The sequence below is a fragment of the Erinaceus europaeus genome, unplaced genomic scaffold (assembly GCF_950295315.1).
Source record: "Erinaceus europaeus unplaced genomic scaffold, mEriEur2.1 scaffold_416, whole genome shotgun sequence".
NCBI classification, from domain to species: Eukaryota; Metazoa; Chordata; class Mammalia; order Eulipotyphla; family Erinaceidae; genus Erinaceus; species Erinaceus europaeus.
Genome location: NW_026647453.1, coordinates 1 through 17,721, shown reverse-complemented (window position 1 = coordinate 17,721; position 17,721 = coordinate 1). Strand labels below are relative to the sequence as shown.

The 17,721-nt window shown below is 46.5% G+C and overlaps 1 protein-coding gene, 1 long non-coding RNA gene and 1 pseudogene across 2 annotated transcripts; 1 reads left to right on the top strand and 2 right to left on the bottom strand.

Annotated features, from left to right (window-relative positions):
• Positions 1-632: 632 nt before the first annotated feature.
• On the bottom strand, positions 633-1,270 carry LOC103118453 (mitochondrial import inner membrane translocase subunit TIM14-like; annotated as a pseudogene).
• Positions 1,271-10,187: 8,917 nt separating this feature from the next.
• On the bottom strand, positions 10,188-14,472 carry LOC132536344 (uncharacterized). Its single transcript, XR_009547959.1, has 3 exons — positions 13,788-14,472; positions 13,257-13,323; positions 10,188-10,281 (listed from the first exon to the last, which is right to left on the bottom strand). It is a non-coding gene; the product is annotated as an uncharacterized LOC132536344 (long non-coding RNA).
• Positions 14,473-14,577: 105 nt separating this feature from the next.
• Positions 14,578-17,572, top strand: LOC103118442 (phosphatidylethanolamine-binding protein 1). The gene is made up of 3 exons (XM_060184019.1): positions 14,578-14,860; positions 15,985-16,094; positions 16,759-17,572. The coding sequence occupies exons 1-3, from the start codon at positions 14,726-14,728 to the stop codon at positions 16,865-16,867; spliced, it is 354 nt and encodes a 117-aa protein (XP_060040002.1). The 5' UTR covers positions 14,578-14,725; the 3' UTR covers positions 16,868-17,572.
• Positions 17,573-17,721: the final 149 nt, after the last annotated feature.

Here is a 17,721-nt window from a genome sequence, read left to right as displayed (position 1 = left end):
GGGCACTTAACCCTGTGCACCACTTCCTGGGCCCCAGAATTTTTTTTTTCATTTTTAGCTAAAGGGTGAGATCAAAAGGTGTGTGTGTGTGTGTGTGTGTGTGTGTGTGTGTATTATCTTTATTTATTTACTGGATAGAGACATCCAGAAATCAAGAGGAAAGGGGGTGATAGAGAGGGAGAGAGAGTGGTCCAGGAAGTAGTACAGTGGATAAAGCATTGGAACCTCAAGCATGCGGTCCCAAGTTCAATCCCCAGCAGCACATGTAACAGAGTGATGTCTGGTTCTTTCCCTCTCTCCTCCTATCATTCTTCATGAACAAATAAATAAAATCTTAAAAAAACAAAAAAAGCTTTCTCCCTGTAGGGGACAATTAGGGGCTTGAACTCTGGTCCTTGTGATTATAATATGTGTACTAAACCAGCTGTGGGGCTTGGTGCCAGCAGTATGAATCCACTGCCCCTGGCAGCCATTTTTTCCCTTTCCATTCTATTGGATAGGACAGAGAGAAATTGAGAGGGGAGGGTAAGGCAGAGAGGGAGAGAGAAAGATAGACACCTGCAGACCTGCTTCACCACTTGTGAAACAACCTCCATGGAGCCAGTAGCTCCATGAATCCACTGCTCCTCGAGGCCTTTTTTTTTTTTCCCCTTTTGATGCCCTTGTTGTTGTAGCCTTGCTGTGGTTATTATTGTTATTATTGTTGTTATTGATGCCGTCGTTGTTGGATAGGACAGAGAGAAATGGAGAGAGGAGGGGAAGACAGAGAGGGGGAGAGAAAGATAGACACCTGCAGACCTGCTTCATCGCCTGTGAAGCGACTCCCCTGCAAGTGGGGAGCCGGGGGGCTCGAACCAGGATCCTTAGGCTGGTCCTTGCGCTTTGTGCCACGTGCGCTTAACCCGCTGCACTACCGCCCAACCCCCTATGTGCTTCATTTTTTAGCTTGACCTAATAAATCTGTAGCTTCACTGATTTTGGCTGCTATATAAGGAGATCCTCCTTTATCTGGGTGATTTATAAGCATAATAATTCGACGATGAGCATCTCTTATTTTTCCTTTGTTGGCAGTAGGGCTTACACCTAGTATTAGTGCTGCTGCCCATTTTGTCATTTTGGGTTCAAACCCACCTCTGTAATAGCCACCACTGAAGGCAGATTTTGGTAGACTTTGAAAAACTTGTTTTACTTGAGGCTCCACATGTGACCTGCAAATCCTGCGACTGCAATGGTCAGTCCAACTGCTACCACTGTGCTCGCCATGGCTCCAGCTCCGCTGCCCAACTTCCAGAGAAAGCGGCTCATCCCAACCCCAAGGGGCCCCATGCCTCAACCGGAAGAGACAAGGCCACTACCTGCAGGAACGAACTGCTGGGCTTATTTTATTTTATTTTTAAAAAATAAGATTTAACTTTTGTACTTACTAATGAGAGGGATAAAGGGAGAGAGATAAAAAGAACCAGACATCACTCTGGTACATGTGCTCCCAGGGATTGAACTCAGGGTCTCATGCTTCAGAGTCCAGCACTTTATCCATTGACCCATCTCCTGGACCAGAAAAAAAAGAGGAGAAGAACTAGAGTACCACTCTGGTACATAAGTCGTGCTATCTCCCCATCCCTTTAGAGCATCACTCTGGCACGTGTGATCTCAGGGATAGAACTCAGGACCTCAAGCTTGAGAGTCCAATGCTTTATCCTCTGTGCCACCTCGTAGGAAGATCATTCTTTTAAAAATAAATATCCATAAATGTATATAGAAAGAGAAATGCCTCAGCAATGCCGCATTATCTACAAAGCTTCCCTCTCTGCCCTGTGGTACTCCTGTGCAGTGCCAGGGTTCAAAGTAGAGTTTCCTACATGATAAGGTGTGCACCTTACTGGGTGGATTATCTCCCAGTCCCATACATATTGAATACACAAAACATATAAAATTAGGGAGTTGGGCAGTAGTGCAGTGGGTTAAGTGCACGTGGCGCAAAGCACAAGGACCGGTGTAAGGATCCTGGTTCGAGCCCCGGCTCCCCACCTGCAAGGGACTCACTTCACAGGCAGTGAAGCAGGTCTGCAGGTGTCTATCTTTCTCTCCCTGTCTGTCTTCCTGTCCTCTCTCCATTTCTCTCTGTCCTATTTAACAATGATGACATCCTCAATAACAACAACAATAATAACTACAACAACAATTAAAAAAAAGAAAAGAAAAACAAGGGCAACAAAAGGGAAAATAAAGAAATTTTTAAAAATTTTAAAAAGCAAAAAAATTTCTTATTAAAAACATATAAAATTTTACATATATATATATATATATATATATATATATATATATTATCCAGAGCATTGATCAGCTCTGGTTTATGGTGGTGCAGGAAACTGAACCTGGGATTTCAGAGCCTCAGGCATGAGAGTCTCTTTGCATAATCATTATGCTATCTACCCCTGACCATTAAAATATATATATATATTTTAAAGGATAGTTTTTCTTATTTATTCCCTTTTGTTGCCTGTGTTGTTTTATTGTTGTTGGATAGGACAGAGAGAAATGAAGAGAGGAGGGGAAGACAGGGGGAAAGACAGACACCTGCAGACCTGTTTCACCGCCTGTGAAGCGACTTCCCTGCAGATGGGGAGCGGGGGGCTGGATCCAGGATCCCTACGCTGGTCCTTGTGCTTTGTGCCACGTGCACTTAACCCGCTGTGCTACCGCCCGACTCCCCATTAAAATATTTTTATATCTTACTTATTTTTATTTATTGGATAGAGACTGAGAGAAATTGAGAGACAATGGGGGTATAGAGAGGGAGAGAGAAAAAGAGACATCAGCAGCATTGCTTCACGGCTTGTAAAACTCTCCTCCTACAGGTGGGGATTGGGGTCTTGAACTTGGGTCCTTCAGCATGGTAACGTGTGCTCAACTAAGTGTGCCACCACCCAGCCACAACACACACACGTAATTTTTTTAAAGTATGTTTACCAGGACATTATTCAACTCTGATTTGTGGTGGTTCTTGGGGATCTCCAAGTCTTAGGCATGAAAGCCTGTTGTGTAAACCAGTCCTTTACCTCCTCTGTCCTACATAACATCTTTCCAGAGACACCAAAGTACTGCCCTGCCATCTATGGCATTCTTGCTCTCCCGGCGCTGCCCATGGTGCTGACGTTAGTGTCAGTTCTTCTTCTAGCGTTTGCCCTTCTTCCGTAGCCAGTCAATAGCGTCAGGTTGAGCCTGATGTCAAGTTTCGAGACCTCCTTTGAATCTGGAGAGGTGGCAGTCGTTGACTATGTGGGTCATAGTCTGTCTGGAGCCGCAGGGGCAGTTCGGGTCGTCTCTGGCTCCCCAGCGATGGAACATAGTGGCGCACCGGCCATGGCCTGTTCCATAGCGATTGAGGAGGGCCCAATCATAATGTGCTAGGTCAAAGCCAGGTTGACGCTTGCAGGGGACTGTAATGAGGTGTTTGTTCTTGACCTCAGCTGACTGCCAACTCTGTTTCCAAGAGTCTGGAACAGAGAAGTTCAGTGTAGGCGTAAAGGACCAGATTGGGTGATGAGACGTCAAGCGTTGGACAGGGTGGGCGAAGATATCCGCGTATATTGGCAGGTCCGGTCGAGTGTAGACGTGGGAAATGAACTTAGATGATGCCGCATCCCGATGAATATCTTGCGGGGCGATGTTGCTAAGAACTGGCAGCCATGGAACCGGGGTGGAACGGATGGTTCCAGAAATTATCCTCATGGAGGAATATAATTTGGAATCGACCAAGTGGACATGGGGGCTACGGAACCATACTGGGGCACAGTATTCTGCAGTGGAATAGCATAATGCCAGAGATGATGATCGTAGTGTGGAAGCGCTCGCGCCCCATGAGGAGCTGTCCAGTCTTGCAATGATGTTATTCCTCGCGCCCACCTTTGCTGCCGTTTTTATGAGATGTTTGTGAAATGACAGAGTGCGATCAAGAGTAACGCCACGATAGACTGGCTGGGCTTCATGCCGGATTCTCGTGTCGCCAAGCTGCACATTAAGCTCACGCGAGGCCGAGGCATGGTGTAGATGGAAAACAGATGATACCGTTTTTGCAGTCCTAGGGATTAGTCGCCATTTTTTACAGTAATCAGATATCAGAGACATGTCTTTCGTAAGTGTTTCCTCGAGGATGTCGAACTTTGATGCCTGAGTTGCACAGCAGATGTCATCGGCGTAGATGAACTTCCTTGAAGAAGTTTCTGGGAGGTCATTGATGTAAATATTAAATAGCGTAGGAGCCAGAACAGAGCCCTGGGGGAGGCCACTTGAGACAAGTCTCCATCTGCTAGACTTGTCACCCAGATGCACCCGGAATCTTCTGTTTTGGAGAAGAAACTATATAGTGTTGGCCACCCATGGAGTCAGGCATCTTGAGATCTTGACTAGGAGACCACGGTGCCAGACCGTGTCATAGGCTGCTGTGAGATCAACAAAGACAGCACCCGTCTTTAAATTCTTCTGGAATCCATTTTCAATGTAAGTTGAGAGGGCCAGGGCTTGTTCGCAGGTAGATCTTCCTGGGCGGAAACCAGCTTGGGCGGGTGATAGGAATTTCTCTGTAAGATGAGAAATACATGACAGAAGCAGCCTCTCAAGGAGTTTGTAACACACGGAGAGGAGAAATTGGTCTATAGCTGGCGGCCAGTGTTGGGTCTTTCTTTGGTTTCAAAACCGCTATAATCTTCGCACGACGCCAAACTTTGGGCATAGACTCAGATTCCAAGATGTGGGACAGGAATGAAGCGAGCCACTTCTTTGCCGCGGGACCCAGGTTAAGAATGAGTTCTGGGGTGATGTTATCATAGCCAGCAGCTGTTCCCAGTTTAACCCTCTTCAAAGTGTCTTCCAGTTCAGACAGTGTAAAGGGAGAGAGTTTTGGAGATGGTGTCAGTGATCAATCCCAGGACCCAGCAAATGGTAAGGCATGTGCTCTACCCACCCTGCCACCTCCTGTGCCTCTCCCATGCAGGTTTATAACCAGGAGCCAGGCACCTCATCACCAAGCAGGGAATGACCCTCTGCTCTTCACTTGTTGGTAGCAGGCTTCAGTTCCTCACAGCACAAGGAGCTGAGGACTTAGGAGCCTCACTGGCCAGCAGCCAAAGGTTGCTCTCAGCTCCTTGCCACCTGAGCCGCTGCACATGGCAGAGGGCTGCCTGGAAGCCAGCCAGGGAGGAAGCAGGGGAGAACGCATGCAGGCAGGAGGCAAGTCACAGCCTTTTGTAACCCAGTCAGGGCATCTCATCCTGCTGGATTGTTCTATGTGATAGAAGTGGATTACTAAAGGGGAAGGGGTTATGCCAGGCCCTGAATGCGAGGAGGTGGGGAGCATGGTGACCCTCTCAGGAGTGGCTGACCAACACAGAAGTGGGTCTGCCTAGAAGCAAACAAGGCTGAGGAGTTAGGAGGAAGGCAGGCATTTGTGGCATCACCTGACTCACTAGATTTAGTGCTTCTGAAGCCACCATCCACTTATGTCTCAGAACCTGAACTTATGACTATTCTTGCTTAGACATCCCAAGTTGAACTCTGGGCTCTGTGAAAATAATGCTGGTTAGGGGGTGGGGCGGTAGTGCAGCAGGTTAAGCGCACAAGGTGCAAAGAGCAAGGACCAGAGTAAGGATTCCGATTTGAGCCCCCAGCTCCCCACCTATAGGGGGGGTCACTTCACAGGCGGTGAAGCAGGTCTTCAGGTGTCTATCTTTCTCTCCCCCTCTTCTCTCAATTTCTCTCTGTCCTATTCAACAACGACAGCAATAACAATAACAATAATAACCACAACAAAGATAAAACAGCAAGGGTATCAAAAGGGAAAAAAATAGCCTCCAGGAGCAGTGGATTCAGTGGATTCATGGCACTGAGCCCCAGCAATAACCCTGAAGGCAAAAAAAAAGAAGAGGGGGGTGGGCAGGCAGTAGTGCAGCAGGTTAAGTGCGTGACACACAAAGGGCAAGGACGGGCTCAAGAATCCTGGTTCGAGTCTCAGCTCCCCACTTGCAGGGGGGAGTCACTTCACAGGTGGTGAAGCAGATCTGCAGGTGTCTATCTTTCTCTCACCCTTTCTGTCTTCCCCTCCTCTCTCGATTTCTCTCTGTCCTACCCAACAACAATAATATACAACAACAACAATAATAAATAATGATAAACAACAATGGCAACAAAAAGAGGAAAAAATGGCCTCCAGCTCCAGGAGCAGTGGATTTGTAGTGTAGGCACCAAGCCCCAGTGATAACCCTGGAAACAAACAAAAAAAAAAGAATGAAAATAATGCTGGTTATTGGAGGGGACAGGGAAAGAAAGTGGGGGCTCCTTTGGTGGGATCACCCTGAAACTTTGGGGGTTGGCATGATGACTATTATATACATATAATAGTGTGAAATTATAGCTCTGATTTTCTTTTTTGTCATCACTTTTTCTTTGTTGTTCACCATCATGGGATGACTTTTCGAAGGCGGTAGGGGATACAGCTCTGAAGTCTCCCCCAGTGTGGTGGGGACTGGGCTAGAGCCCAGGCCGACACATATGACAAAGCAGGTGCCCTACCCAAGTGAGTTATCTTACCAGCTGTAAAGTTTTGTAATATTGTAAACTCATGCTATATCAATAAAAAAATAAAGGGGCGGGCCCAGGTGGTAGCTCACTGGGTTAAGCACACATAGTGTGAAATGCAAGGACTGGCGCAAGGATCCCGATTTGAGCCCCCAGCTCCCCACCTGCAGGGAGGTCGTTTCACAAGCCATGAAGCAGGTCTGCAGGTGTCTTATCTTTCTCTTCTCCTCTCTGTCTTCCTCTCCTCTCTCAACTTCTCCCTGTCCTACCCAATAACAACAATAACAGCAACAACAACAATAGAAAAAAGATGCCTCCAGAAGCAGTGGATTCCTAGTATAGGCACTGATCCCCAACAATAATCCTGGGGGTAAGAAATAAAATAAAATAAAAAATAAAGGGGCTGGCAGATAGCTCACCTTATAGACCTCACACTCTACCATGTGAGACAACCCAGGTTCAAGTCCCCATCACCAAATGGGGACGATATGCAAAGGAGACATTTCATAAGAGGTGAAGTGGTGCTATAGTGTTTCTTCTCTCTCTGCTAACACTGTCTCTCACCCTCTACCTGAGGGTGGGGAGGAAGAGGAAGGAGATTGTTGGGAGCAGTAGAAACACACAGCTGAAATTCTGGCAACAAAAATTAGATTAAAATTCCAGTTTGGGAGCCAGAAAGATAACTCCCTTGAGAGTGTACCCGCTTTGCCATGTATGCAAAAAAAAAAAAAAAAACAGTTTGCTTTGGAATTGGTCACTTGGTAAGAAAGTTCTCACTAATCCTGTCAGTACCAATAACCAGAGCTGAGTGACACTCTAGTCAAAAATAAATAAATAGGGAGCCGGGTGGTAGCACAGTGGGTTAAGCGCATATGGCTTGAAGCGCAAGGCATAAGGATCCCGGTTCGAGCCCCTGGCTCCCCACCTGCAGGGGAGTCGCTTCACAGGTAGTGTAGCAGGTCTGCAGGTGTCTGTCTTTCTCTTCCCCTCTCTGTCTTCCCCTCCTCTCTCCATTTCTGTCCTATCCAACAATGATGACAACAACAACAATAACTACAACAATAAAAAACAACAAGGGCAACAAAAGGGAAAATAAATAAATACAAAAGTAAATAAATAAATAACATGGTGATTTAGTCATATCCGTGGATAGAGTGTGAACATCCAACTTAAACAGGCACAGCTCCAAAATGGAATTTTCTTTTCTTCAAAGTGGGATTTTCTGGCTCACATCTGCAAAGTTCAAAGGTAGCTCTTGCTTCATGCTTGGCTCCTCCTAGGGGTCAGACCCTGCCAATGTCATCAAGTCGTCACTCTCCGTGTCTCTCAGAGCCACTTTGCTCTGTGTTGGTTTCATTCTCAGACAGTCTTCCCCCCCACCCCCGTTGCCTTTTTTGTTTATCGTTGTTATTGTCGTTATTACTGTTGTTGTTATTATTGTCATTGTTGTTGGATAAGACAGAGAGAAATGGAGAGAGGAAGGGAAGCCAGAGAGGAGGAGAGAAAGACAGACACCTGCAGACCTGCTTCACCGACTGTGAAGCAAACTCCCTGCAGGTGGGGAGCCGGGGGCTCAAACAGAGAACCTGTTCCTTGCGCTTTGTGCCACGTGCACTTAACCCGCTGCACCACCACCCGGCTCCCTCAGACAGTCTTTTCTGTCTTGGAGCACAATGGCCACCAGCAGTTCCAACCTGACATCTTTTCTCTTACTCAGCACTGGCTGGAAGAGCGATTCCTTCCTCCCAGTGGTTTCAAAGAAGGGCCTAGAACTCCTGCATTCTTGTTTATGCACTTCCCATAGGCATTTAATAGAGACAGAATCATAACATATATGGCCTTTTATGTATGATTTCTTGTTTGTTTGCTTTTGCTGCTGGGGCTTTGTACCTGTATAATTCTACAGCTCCCCAAGGCCTTTTTTTTTTCTGTCTCCTTTTTTTCTTTTTCCGGATAGAAGATGACAGGCAAAGAGAGAGCAGACAGTACAGCAATACTCCCATATGGTAACTGGGGGTCAGCAAAACATCTCACTTGCACAGTGTGCTGTTGTGCTATGTGTGCGACCTAGGTTCAAGTCCATCCTCCACTCTGTTGTAGCATGTGACAAGGTTTCCTTGTTATTTAAGGTTGAGTAACATCCCTTTGTGTATACAGACCTTGTTTTGCTTATCCATTCACCCACTGATGGGCATTTGGGTAGATGCCACCACTTGGCTATTGTGAATAATGCTGTTCTAAACATGACATGCAAATTCCTCCTTAAGATCCTGCTTTCAGTTCTTTTGGATCTAAGCCCAGAAGTGAGATTGTTGGGCCATGTGATCATTCTATTTTTACTTTTTCGAGGAACTAGAATTTTGCTTGCTTGTAAATCTGATTTTCTGCCTCGCTCTTTCAATCAAATATCTTATACAGAAGATGCTGGTAATAATGCAAAGGGTTTTTTCAAAGACTTTGAAATTCACATATCAGATAGGAAAAGTAAAAAGATTCATTTGAAAAACCACCCCAGTGGAATCCTGAATACCAGCTGGAATATCAGCTGGAGGTAAATTCCAAACCAATGTCTCAGTGCAGGTGTTTGGCTAACAGCCAGCACCCAGGTCTCCTGGAGTCACAATTCTAAATCACTGGCATGGTCTCAACACCAGTATCTGAATTTAGGCTGTGGCCAAGGGACAGTTTTTTTTTTTTTTTTTTTTTGGTTTGTTTGTTTTAGGTCTCTTATGAAGCACTCTAGCAGAAACATAACAAGTAATACTGGAATGAAGCCATTACAGTTGCTGACCACATCTATGACTTTCTTTCCCTCATTCAACAAACTAAACAACTTGTGGTTGTACAGATTCATTCATTGGGTCTACCCACAGAAACACCTACAGAAGTTCCTCCTTCATCCCATCACACACACACACACACACACACACACACACACACACACACACACACACACTCACTCTGCACTTACCCTGCAGAAAGGCAAGTAGATTGTAGACATGTGACAATACAGATAAAATTTCTTTTCTCTCCCTCTCACTTCTCCCCACACCAGGGCTTCAAATTTGTGTGATTTCTACTCCTAGGTGAACTTCACAGTGCATATTAGGAGGGAGGGGAAACCACAGTACAGGAGCTTCCCCCACTGCTGTGACATTCAAACCCAGTGCTGGGCCAGACTGGGCCATGTGTGTGGCAAGGCATGCGCCATATCAAGTTCACTATATTCTGACCTTCTCCTCCCCTTTTAAAATAGTTTTCCGGGCATCAGGCAGTAGCGCAGCGGGTTAAACGCATGTGGCACAAAGCACAAGGACCAGCATAAGGATCCTGGTTCGAACCCCGGCTCCCCACCTGCAGGGGAGTCGCTTCACAGAGGGTGAAGCAGGTCTGTAGGTGTCTTTCTCTCCCCCCTCTCTGTCTTCCTCTCCTCTCTCCATTTCTCTCTGTCCTATCCAACAACAACGACAACAATAATAACTACAACAATAAAACAACTAGGGCAACAAAAGGGAATAAATAAATAAATAGTTTTCCCCACCTCTTTTACTACACAAATGATTCTCTGAGAAGTCAGTCAGCATTGAGGATTCAACATATGCCAGGACCCTTCTTACCATTTCCAGGGCTGGTCATTACCTGTATTTTCTTGTTGAAAAACCAGGTTCTCTGTAGGCATATTCATGAGCACTTGGCCTCAGCTTCTTTCTGGCAACAGATATATATATATATATATATATATATATATATATATATATATATACTCAGACTTTAAAAAAAAAAAAAAACAGAGCACTACTTAATGCTAGTTTATGGTGGTACTGGAGATTGAAACTAGGCCTTTTGCTGCCTCAGGTATATATATATTTACATAACCAACAAGCTATTTCCCCAGCCTTTGAGCATTTTATTAGATTAAATAGTTTTCAATTTTACTGCTTTTAGGTTTAGTGAGTGGCATCTATTCTCTCATGAGCACTTAATGAAATGTTTAATATTAACAGTGAGAAGAGAAGTTTTCTGATTTCTCCAAATGCTCAATTAAGGAGGTGATGTTGATGTTAGAATTACAGGTGAAGTGAGCCATCTATTCCAAATGTTGTATTTTACCAGAGAGTTTAGTAATTTGAACCTGAAACCAACCAGATTTTTTTTTAAGCTCACTTATTTTCTTGTTTTGATAATGTTACTATCATGTACCATGTGTGCTAGGCAGGCACTATTTAGGTGCTGGGGGTAATGTCAGTGGACAAGGGAAATAACCCTCATGGAGTTTATGCAAATAGATAGAGAAGTAATCCAAATTGCTTCAGATGTGGTGAAAGATAAAGATTATTAAGTTTATAACTGCGGTCGGGTGGTAGCGCAGCGAGTTAAATGTGGCACGAAGTGCAAGGACGGGCATAAGGACCCAGGTTCGAGCCCCCGGCTCCCAACCTGCAGGGAGGTCACTTCACAATCGGTGATGCAGATTTGCAGGTGTCTGTCTTTCTCTCCCCCTCTCTGTCTTCCCCTCCTCTCTCCATTTCTCTTTGTCCTATCCAACAACAACATCAATAACAACAACAATAATAACCACAACAACCTTAAACAACAAGGGCAACAAAAGGGAAAAATAGCCTCCAGAAGCAGTGGATTCGTGGTGCAGGCACCGAGCCCCAGCAATAACCCTGGAAGCAAAAAAAAAAGTTTATGACCAGGGGCCAGGTGTAGCACAGCGGGTTAAGCGCACGTGGTGTAAAGCATAAAGACTGTCATTATGATCTCAGTATGAGCCTCTGGCTCCCCACCTGCAGGGGGATCGCCTCACAAGTGGTGAAGCAGGTCTGCAGGTGTCTGTCTCCCCCCTCTCTCAATTTTTCTCTGTCCTATTCAACAACAAGGGCAACAGAAATGGGAAAAATGACCTCCAGGAGCCATGGATTCGTAGTGCAGGCACTGAGCCCCAGTGATAACCCTGAAGGACAAAAAGAAAAAAAAAGAGTTTATAACCCAACAAAGGGACTAGGTAGCGGCACACCTGATTAAGCACATATACTATCATGAGCAAAGACCTGGGTTAGAGCCCCTGCTATCTACCTGCATGAGGGACACTTCATGAACGGTGAAGCAGGTCTGTTGGTGTCTATCTTCCTTTCTCCTCTCAATTTCTCTGTCAAGTTAAATAAATAAAAAATAAAGGAAGGAAGGAGGAAAGAATGAAAGAAATGGAAAAACATGCAGCCAGGAGCAGTGGATTCCTAGTGCTGGCACCCTGGTGACAAATAAATAAATAAATAAATAAATAAATAAATAAATAAAAGTTTAGATACAGAAATCAGTCTTAGTGGATAGGAGAAGGTAGACATTATATTTAAGATGACTAAGGTGGTAAGCCAGAACAAGTGTATATGGTGGGGTTGATGAATGTAGGGGACAGAATTCTAGGAAGAAAGCAGGAAACCAAGAACTGGAACTGGAACAAGTTAAGAACATTTTGCAAGGAAGGAGAAGCAGAGAGGCAGGAGAAGTCTGCAGGATCTTTTTTTCCTTCCTCTTTCATTGCCTTTTCTTTTTGCTGTAGTTATTATTGTTGTTGTTATTGGTGTCGTCGTTGTTGGATAGAACAGACAGAAATGGAGAGAGGAGGGGAAGACAGAGAGGGGGAGAGAAAGATAGACACTTGCAGACCTGCTTCACTACCTGTGAAGCGACCCCCCCCTGCAGGTGGGGAGCCTGGGTGGAACCCGGATCCTTATGCCTTAAGTCCTTGTGCTTCTTGCACTTTGTGCCACCTGTGCTTTGTGCCACCTTCATTTAACCCGCTGTGCTACCACCCGACTCCCTGCAGGATCTTTAATAAAGAGTCTGGAATTCCTTCTGAGGCAATGGGAAACCACAGAAAACTCTAAGGAAAGGGTAGGAATGAGGTATCAATCTACCTATTTCATTTGACAAAAAGGAAAGGGCTGAAGGCAGGAGAATGATACCAGAATCCTTTCTGGGAATACAGGGTGGGTAGAGAAATGAACTCACAGGGGCCAGGCACTGGTGCACCGGCTTAAGCGCCCATGTAACAGCACAAGGACTCACGTTTGAGCTCCTGGTTCCCACCTGCAGTGGGGAAGCTTCACGAGTGGTGAAGCAGGTCTGCGGATGTCTCTCTGTCTCTCCTCCCCTCCTTTCTCAATTTATCTCTGTCCTGTCAAATAAAATAGAAAGGAAAAAAAAATTATTTATTTTATTTTTGAGAGAGATGAAGAGAGAGAGACACACACACACAGAGAGAGAAACACCAAAGCACTGCTCAGCTCTGGCTTATGGTGGTGAGGGGGATTGAACCTGGGACTTAGGAGCCTCAAGCATGAGAATCTGTTTGCATAACCATTATGTTGTCTCCCCCGCCCAGAAAGGAAAAATATTTATAAGAAAAAAGAGAGAGAGAAATGAACTCACTGGAGAGACACTAAGGAGATAGAATTTATTAAGAAATATCTAGAATTCTTCTCTACTTTTCTCAAGAGGAGAATGATTATTAAAAGTACAGACAGAATTGAGAGGGAAGGGAGACAGAGTGAAAAAGGGGGAAGGGGACAGGGGGAGTTGTGTGCGGGGCGGTAGCATAGCACAGTGCATTAAGCATACATGGCCAAGAAGCCCAAACACCAGCATAAAGATCCCGGTTCTAGCCCCCATCTCCCCACCTGCAGGGGGATGTCACACGTCTGCAGGTATCTATCTTTCTTTGCCCTTCTTTTTCTTCCCTGGAAGCTAACAAAACAAAAAAACATTAAGTGGGGTGTGGAACTATAACCTTGTAATCTTACCCTGTAAACCATTATTAAATCACACAAAAAATTAAAAAAAAAATTTATCAAAAGGAACATCATCTCCTATAATTTTTTTTTTAACCAGAGCCCTGCTTAGTTCTGGTTTATAGTGGTGTGGGAGATTGAACCTGGGACTCAGAGCTGCAGGCACCAGAGTCTTTTTGCATAACCACTATCCTATCTACTCCCACTCCTTCCTATGAATCTTGTGGTTCTTCTTCTTCTAGCGTTTGCTCTTTTTCTGTAGCCAGTCAACAGCGTCAGGTTGAGCCTGATGTAAAGTTTCGAGACCTCCTTTGAATCTGGAGAGGTGGCAGTCGTTGACTATGTGGGTCATAGTCTGTCTGTAGCCGCAGGGTGAAGACCAACAAAGGGTTGTAAGGGATCAAATATATGAACACATACGTTTGTCCACTAAGGAAGATGCTCACAAGTTTGCTCTGGCCCTTTCACCCAGCAACTATCAAAACAAGAGAGCTAGCTGGCTGGAAAACAGTGGGAGGTGTCTGCCTTCAGAAATGCAAGACCAAAAACAAGGCCTTCCTTTTCCGAATTTATCAAGTGGAAGAAATTCTCCTGCAACAGGAGAGGGGAAAACTCAAGCGTAGTTCAAGTGCATGCAGAAAGAATTTAGAAAGGGGAGGAAAGCCTCCTGGGAAAAGGAGAGACGGAAAAACTCTAGTTCAAGTGCATTTCTTTTTCTTAATATTTGTTTATTTTCTCTTTTGTTCCCCTTGTTTTATTGTTGTAGTGATTATTGATGTCATCGTTGTTAGATAGGACAGAGAGAAACGGAGAGAGGAGGGGAAGGCAGAGAGGGAGAGAGAAAGAGACACCTGCAGACTCGCTTCACCGCCTGTGAAGTGACTCCCCTTCAGGTGGGATTCTTATGCTGGTCCTTGCGCGTGGCGCCACGTGCCCTTAACCCGCTGCGCTATGGCCGACTCTCTCAAATGCCTTTCTTGAATCAGACTTGCAAACAAAACTAATTCCGGGTCGTAACAACCGCCCCAGGAGAGCAGATCACCCGCCCCCACCGCCAAAAAAAAAAAAAAGAAAAGAAAAAAAAGGCCTGCAGCCAGGGCCTGCGAGCGGGACTAGAGTAGGGATGGGCCTCGCGGTGATTGGCGGAGCGGCGCGGAGCCTTTTGTTGATTGGCGGGGCGGGGCGGTGCCTCGCGGTGATTGGAGGCAGCCGCGGGGACTGGGCCTCGGGAGAGTCCTGCACATCCCCCTTGCAACCCCTCCGTAGCCGTGCACGCTGCGCTCCAGCTCCCGCACCCTAAGCCTCGCTTGCCGGCTTCCCAGCCCTTCCCCGAGCCGCCAGCCCGGCTTAGCCCCGCCATGCCGGTGGATCTCAGCAAGTGGTCCGGGCCTTTGAGCCTGCAGGAAGTGGACGAGCAGCCTCAGCACCCGCTGCAGGTCAAGTACTCCGGGTCGGAGGTCGACGAACTGGGCAAAGTGCTGACGCCCACCCAGGTACTCGTCGGCGCGGGGTGCGACCGCCGAGGCTGCGCGGTTGGCGGGACCGCGGGGGCGGGGAGCCGGGGTGGGGGGGCGGCGGTGGGGACGCCCGGGCCTGCGTGATCCAGATCCCCAGAGGGAGGGGTGCGCAAAGCCCACCTCGAAGGTCTACAGATACACCCCCAAACCCGGAGCCAGCATACGGCGGGCGGGGCTCGACCTGCGGGAGACAGAGATCCGCTTTCCCGGGGACTCTAGGCTCCGGCTGGGGCCCAGGCCTGGAAACAGACCACACCGCGGGGGTGGAGCGGGGAGAGGGTGTCAGGCCCGGGATGGGACCACCTGCACTCCCCCACTCCCTCCCTCCGAGCTCAGGGTTTTAGGCCCGGGTTTTGGGGAGCTAAAGCCGCCACCGAGGGCATAGGACGCATTATGTAATCAGTGCCCTCCTCTGCCCAGAGATTCCTCCATTGTCTCAGAGGCCTAGGGCTTGATGGCACCCTGAAGGTGAGTGCCTGAAGGCTCGAGGGCAAACCGCTTCCTCCATGAACCAAACGGCCTCCTTCGTGAACCGTTTGTGGCCTCTGATGTCCATGGCTGAGACAAGACCTAGTGCAGGTAGCCCACAATGGAGAAACTGCAGTGCCAGTCACTACTGCGAGTTGTAGGCCTTGAGGCAGTGGTGCAAATCTTGCTCTGAGAGTTTGCATAACAAGTGCCCCATCTTCTAGCCTCACTTTTCCCAGACTCTGAAGCCATCTCGATTTTTTTTTTCTCCTGTGCACATTGAATGTCCATTTAATAGAGGTTTCATTTGAGCAGGCCACATCCCCACTACCAAATCTGCAGACCTGGTCATTTCACACTATATAAAAGTTGTAGGTGACTTAAGTTGGTATGGAGGTGGACATCCTGCCCCCACCTCTTGCTGTTAATACCATGCCAGGATATTAATCCTCAGGTCAACTCTTGGGATGAAAATTAATAGTGTACTTAAATGTCAGTTCTGGCTAGAGCCCATACACTTTTAACAGTCTGCTGTTTTATTTTTCAGGAACCTGAGGTCCTGAACCAAAGAAGGTGTGCTTGTTTCTTCCATGTTTTTGTCTTAGTTATTCCAAACTGGTTTCTTCTTGCAGGTAAAGGACCGGCCCATCAGCATCACATGGGATGGTCTTGACTCCGGCAAACTCTATACCTTGGTCTTGACAGACCCAGATGCTCCAAGCAGGAAAGACCCCAAATACAGGCAAGTTGGGAATGGGGGTCAGGGTGCGAAGGGAGAAGCAGTTCCTCCAGAGGGGACCTCATACATGCCCCTCACTGGACATGTTGTGCTGGAAGACAGTTTGGAGTGTTCATGCCAGTGCTTAAGTCCAGAAGTACATTCTCTACCCCTGCTCTCTGGAGCATAGGAATCTAGGAGATCCAAACCAGATCTATTGTACAACCAGGCCTGCTTTTGTACAGCCTCATGAGTTCAGATTAGTATTTTGCATTTTCAGTTTATGGGAGAAATTGAAAGAATACTTTGTGGCATGAGAAACATTACTTGGAAGTCAGGTCTCTGTCCATAAGTCAAGTTTAATTGGAACATGCCATGGTAACTTTGATATCGTATCAAGGCTCCTTTTTGTGCCACAGCCGCAAGAACTGATGCATATTTTTAGATAAAGCATTTACTACTTGAGCCTTCTGAGAAAAAGTTAGCTGGCTGATGACTTAGATAACCTCAGAGGGAGGGGCTGGACACTTCTTCTGCAGACACACAAGGTTTGTGCTGGCCAGGAAGGCAGGACTGCCCATTGTCAGTCACTGTGTCCGGCATAGATAAGCTGCATGCACCTGTGCTGGCTGTGCAGTGAGTATGTGCGAATCTCCCCAGTGCTGATTGCCCTCTGTTCCTCTTGTAGGGAATGGCATCATTTTCTGGTGGTCAACATGAAGGGCAATGACATCAGCAGTGGCACAGTGCTATCCGACTATGTGGGCTCTGGGCCTCCCAAGGGCACAGGTCAGTAAAAGCTCCTTTGGCGGAGAGTTGGGAGGGGAGCGTGCATGCTCATGAAGATTGGCCTGAAGTCAGTCTTGGCAGGTGAGATGGTGGGAAAAAAGCAGTCTTGGCAGAACGCATAGACTGACTTCCCTAGGGATGAATACTTCTTGTGTTTGCATTCACCCTTTGCCCTGAATCATCTTTGAGGCTCTAGTCCATGAAAGAATTTCAATAGGTAATCCTGATTTCCAAATTCAATATAAAAAATTGGCCTCTCTGTCACTTTACACCTCTCTCTCAAAAACCTGGTGGTATTTTGAAAAGACGTGAAAGGGGCCCTCAAAATAATTCTGAATATGAATAGTGCACGGCTTTATCATGTGTGCAGCTCAGGTTCAAACTCCCACCACATGGAAGGAAGCTTTGGTGTTGTGGTATCTATCTCTCCCTGCCTCTTCCTTCTCATCCCTCTTTGTATCTGAAAATGTCAACCCAAAGATGACCAAAAATAAATAAAAATAAACAAAAGATGGGGCTGGGTGGTGGTGCACCTGCCTGAGCATACACTTTATAGTGCAAAAGACCCATGTTTGAGCCTCTGGTCTCCACCTATAAGGGGAAAACTTCACAAGTGATGAAGCAGGGCTGCAGGTGTCTCTCTATCTCCCCGTACCCTGTCGATTTCTGGCTGTCTCTATCCAATGAGTAAAGATAATAACAAAAACTTTTTTTTAGTTAAAAAAAAAAAAAGAGGTGGTACAGCTGGTTGAGTGCACACATTACCATGCCTAAGGATCCAGGTTTGAGCTCTGACTCCCCACCTGTGGGGGAGGAGGGAAGGCTGCTTCACAAGCATTGAAGTGGGCTTGCAGGTATCCTT